The following is a 5,049-nucleotide window of genomic DNA, read 5'->3' as shown; positions in this document are numbered from 1 at the left end:
ACTTTGGTCAACAGTGCGTGGTTGTGTAAATGTGCTTATTGTGCTATATTACTAATTGCAATCACAATACAATTTTTTTTATTGCATATCATGCAACCCTACTTGGGATGTGTTCTCAATTAATTGGCTCTCAAAGAAAATCGAACAGTGATGTTTCTTCATTGGTTTAGTAGTCAGTGTCAGATTTCTTTTCACTATTATTTCCATCCATACCAATGAGACAATGGGTTTCATGCACTTTCTGTAATCAAAGCAAAAATCGTATCAGATGGGGCGCCTGGGACAATCCACTTTTCTGTCTTTGAAAAACCAAAAATCATTCATGTGGAGCAACCCGGAAATGCCATATTGCATAAACGTTTTGTTTTATGTAACGCTAGCTTTGTTTTGATCAGACTCTAGTTTAGGTAACATCACCGCGTCAAGCTAACGGCAACAAAGACGTTGTTAGATTGCCATCTGGTGTTAATTCTGGGTCCGGGGTTTACGCCCCCATGACAAAAAGCGGGGTGGAAGGTGCCCAGACTACTGATTGGAGAGGACTGAAGCCATGATCACTGGCATATGACTGGCCCATTGACTGGCCAAGTGAACGGCTCCCTCCCATAACCAGCCCTCTGAGGGAAAGTGTCCCAAACCAAACTGCCAGAGAGAGCTCTGCAGCATGCAGTAACGACAACGTAGTGTATAAGAACTCTCATGGGTCTGGCGTCGAGACTAGCGTAAACCTAACCTCTCCCACCCCCCACCCCTAAACCTAACCTCCCCCCGTTGAAATACGATTTGAAGCATTGAATTCCGACTATATATTGAATGGAGTTTGGCGTACCATAGGAGAGAAGGACATGTAGTCACGGACAGAGTAGTAAGGTGATAATAACTCACTCCACCTGATCCCGTTGTTTTGCTGGCTGACGGTCAGCGGCTCCGGTAGCGTGTGAGAGTATAACCGCGTTCCGGTCAGTGCGAATTTGCCTCTGCTGCACAGTAACGCCAGGCTACGGGCCATGTTGCTCTTGTGCTGTGCTGTGACGTGTGGTCTGACCGAGAGCCTGGTGACGCGAGGTTACCTCTGACCCCAGACTCAAGCGAATGTGATTGATGAACATTCAAGGGCGGGTCATGCCTTCGCCGTCCTAGGGAAAAAATAAGACGCGTTTCTTGGTTCGCAACTGTTCTGCATTAAATATTTCTCTAAGAAACCAAGAAGCTCCTTTTTCCACAATAAATTAAAATACAAAGCAAATTAATTTTGGACCCTGTCTGCTTTTTAGAAACCAACCAGCATTGATGAGAGGCTGAAAATGAAAGGGTGACTGGGTTAGAGTTGCCTGCCATGATTGGACAGAGGCTCAGACTGGATGTAAATCTCTGTAGGCCTACATCTCAATGGTCCTAGGCAGCTCTCTCCACGTCATTCGCTCTTGGCTCCCTCTGACTTGACAGCCTTTGGCGTTCGAGGGGGGAGGGAAGCCACGGAGAGCCACTGGGACCGCTGAGGTTCTACATCTACAAGTAAATTCAATGTAATACACCCCTCCACAAGGGAGCTGGAAGGTGGGTGCTGAGGGTGCTGCAGCACCCCCTGGTGGCAAGAGATGGGATTTTCGAAATTGTTGGATTTGGCTGTCTTGAAAAAAAAAACACGATTTCAGACGGCAGCCCGTCTTTATTGTCACACGAACACACTACAACACATGCATGCGGCCACTACACACACTCATGCTGACGATGGCCGGTGAAATATGTCCTCTGCATTTGACCCATCCAGGCTTGTCCTTTCCTCCAGGGGGCAGGCCAGGAGCAGTGGTCGCTATTTCTTTCCAGCGCCCGGGGACCTTCATTGGACCATCATTGGACCAACTTCAGATGTTGTCGTCACTGGTCAGATGACGATCTTCTGCATGTTTTTAGCAGGGGGTTATGTACGTTGGAACCCCCTGGGGGGTACGGGGAGAACATGCAAACTCCACACAGAAAGGCCCTTTCGACGAGATAGCCCACCTGGGCAGTAGGCACTGAAGATATGGGGGGGTCACAACTCCAGCGCCCACAGCATCCCAGGTGAGAATCGAAACCCAGGACCTTCGAGCTGTGAGGCGACAGCGCTTACCACTGCACCACCGTATTGTGTTTATACCACCAACAAAATGCATTAAAAAACAGTTTGTGCTTCCCAGCTCTAATCTTATTTCATACGCTCTCTCTTCAAAAGTATTTGATTTTCATCATAATCTGGTTTTCCATAATAATAATAATTAAGTTCAGTGTTTATGCCTGTGTTGCTGTCTGTTGTAGTGTAAAACGACTAAAGGGAGAGCGGGTGCTTACATGAAAGTGAGTGAGAAAAGGAGAAGATACTGAATAATGACATCACAACAGTATAATCCTAATGTTAATTTAAAATTAAATAGTCTTCTAAATATGGATGAAAGTCCAAAAAACGTCAAATTTTCTCCGGTGCTGTAAGGGTCCCTCCCTTACAGCACCCCCTACCTCAAAGTACTTCCAGCGTCACTGCCCCTCCATTGCAATACAATGAGGGGTTTTAAACTGGCAGCATGCCTTTTAGAGAAAGGTGGCACTGGCAGCCCCTCTGTGCCCTGACTGATTCATGTGACCAGTGGCCCTCAAAGTGGCTGTCTAGATAGTGGTGGCCAGCACTGCTCAGCCTTTGTTTTTAACGTTTTTATGTAGTGATATATTTTTTTCTATTTTTTTTTTTTAATAAACTTATTACAACTATTTTTCAGTGAATGTGAGATAACACTGAACTTGCCTTACATGCTTGACTTCACTAGTAATGGTAACCTTTGCTTGTCAGGTTTTGAATTCCACGCCACTTATGAGGTCCTGTGATGCTCAATGGGTTGAGGAAGAGATAGCCAGCAATGCATGCAATTGTCCCAACACTAGGTGGTCGGCACGTGCCATTGTTTGCCTTGCAATACAGCCACAGTGAACCAAGAGATCCTCAACACACAGATCCTAATAAACCCATACATATTAAGTGCCAAAGTCCAGGTTAGGCATGGGACCCAAGAGATTTCATTCCCCATTAATTTCTCCAAAGACGTTTTGAAAAATCCTAAATAAAAATAGGTTTACTTTGTCAAACCAAGCAATTCAATGATATTCAGAATCAGGAGAGATCATAGATCATTTCACTAAGACCAAAACTAAAAATGAACAAACAAATGGGGAGGAGGGAATCCTTTTTGTTTTGGTCTGAGTGAAATGTTCTATGGTCTCTCTTAATTCTGAATATAGCTGAATCACCTGGTTTGACCAATTAAGTTAAATTATTTTCGGAACGTCTATGGAAAAATGAATGTGGAATGAAATCCCTTAGGTCCCATGACGAACCCAGAAGACGGTGTGACTTTAGGACAGGGGTCGGCAAAACATTTTTTTGGAGGGCCATACTGACTTACATAAAGTAAGCGAAGGGCCACACATTGGACTGATAACTGCCAACACTCCTGATCTTTGTGGGGGTCTCTCTATTTTTAACCCTCTCCCCTGCTGTGATTGGTAATTTCTCCTGTTAATCTCCTGATATCAAATCAAATGGCTGTGAGATTTATTAACATAATGCTGTCTTTTATGGACTTTTTGTGGGTTGTTTTGTTTTCCTTTGAGGATGTTGGGGGCACGATTGAGATGGACCAGGGCCGCATTTTGCCCATGTGTGTTTCATGTGTGCCCATGTGTGCTTCAGCACTCTATAGACATGTTAACTGCATGTTGCTAGACTTTCTCCACAGGATTCACATTCAATGACACCAGGCCATCAAAGTGCATGAGTGTCGCAGCTATAGGTGCTTGTATGTGTGCATGAGTGTCACAGCTATAGGTGCTTGTATGTGTGCATGAGTGTCACAGCTATAGGTGCTTGTACGTGTGCATTTGCTTTAGGATTAACATTTTTCACAATTGCTTAGTTACACACGTTTTGAAACTAGGGCACATTTTCTCAAAACACAAAACCAAACTGCAAATGAAGAGGTAATTTCTGTCCAGATGAGTTCTTTGGCATCCCCCCCCCCCCTGAAACATAGAAAGTCACCTATTCTAGAATCAGGTTATTTACACCATATAATCTTATTAATATGAGACTTCAAGAGGCCAGTATGTATCCACTAAAAATAGCTTTTAAAATAAAGCTAGGTTTAATATACTTCAGTGTATGCAGCTTTTCAACGTGTCAATTTTTGATGTTCTTACCCGGAGTTCCTCTTTACATTGCTCACAAGCTGTAGCTACACCACTAACAGAAAACACAGCAGCAAAATGGTCAAATAATAAGGGCCTGTAGGAATAAAACCTCTAAGAATATATGTACAGAGCGAGGATGGCTAGTCAGGTCACATTCAATACATTTGAAGGAATAACCTGCAACTGGTTTTATAAATCTTTTAAATTTTTATTTTATTTTTTACACCACACACAATTAAAAACTATTGAAGAGGATTAGGGCTAGTTGTGATTTTCTGAGTTTAAGTCATGATTCTGAGAGTAAAGTGAATTCTGAAAATAAATTTTGAATTCTGAGTTTAATGGGACAGAGTTTCATGAATGAAGACCACCCCTTCCACAATAGACCCTTCTCACGGGGGCCATTTTGTGTCGAGAAGCCAGGGTAAACACAGGTGCAAGCAAAACACTAATGAGGGTTTCCAACTTCCATGATTGGGATTTGGAAACCCTCCTTAGTGTTTTGCTTGCACCTGTGTTTACCCTGGCTTCTCGACACAAAATGGGCCCCGTGAGAAGGGTCTATAGCCAATCAGCCCAGGACATCTGTCAAAACGTCGGTGATGTCATACTCGCTGATGTCATTCATGCTGTCATAATACCACTGTGATGTGATGTCATCCGTGATGTCATAAATCCCCATCCGCTGAGCCCATCACCGAAGAGGACACGAGCAGTATATAACCGTGGTCATCACGACATCATCCTCTTTCATGATTGTTCATCTCAGTGGCTGGTCGTACCTCGGGCTGATCGTCTTCTCCGGAGCTGTGTTTCGCCCCACCCACCTCC

General features: G+C 44.0%; 1 protein-coding gene across 1 annotated transcript in view; it reads right to left on the bottom strand.

Annotated features, from left to right (window-relative positions):
* Positions 1–1,022, bottom strand: part of echdc3 (enoyl CoA hydratase domain containing 3) — a 6,908-nt gene extending 5,886 nt beyond the window's left edge. The window contains exon 1 of the mRNA XM_083658508.1: positions 891–1,022. Coding sequence (XP_083514634.1) covers positions 891–1,009 — 119 coding nt within the window. The 5' untranslated portion in view covers positions 1,010–1,022. The remainder of the gene's footprint in view (positions 1–890) is intronic.
* Between the last annotated feature and the right edge of the window lie 4,027 nt (positions 1,023–5,049).

The sequence above is a fragment of the Poromitra crassiceps genome (genome assembly GCF_964638095.1).
Source record: "Poromitra crassiceps genome assembly, chromosome: 2".
Classification (NCBI taxonomy): Eukaryota; Metazoa; Chordata; class Actinopteri; order Beryciformes; family Melamphaidae; genus Poromitra; species Poromitra crassiceps.
Note: the sequence above shows the minus strand (reverse complement) of the source record. Positions and strands in the feature narration are given on the sequence as shown.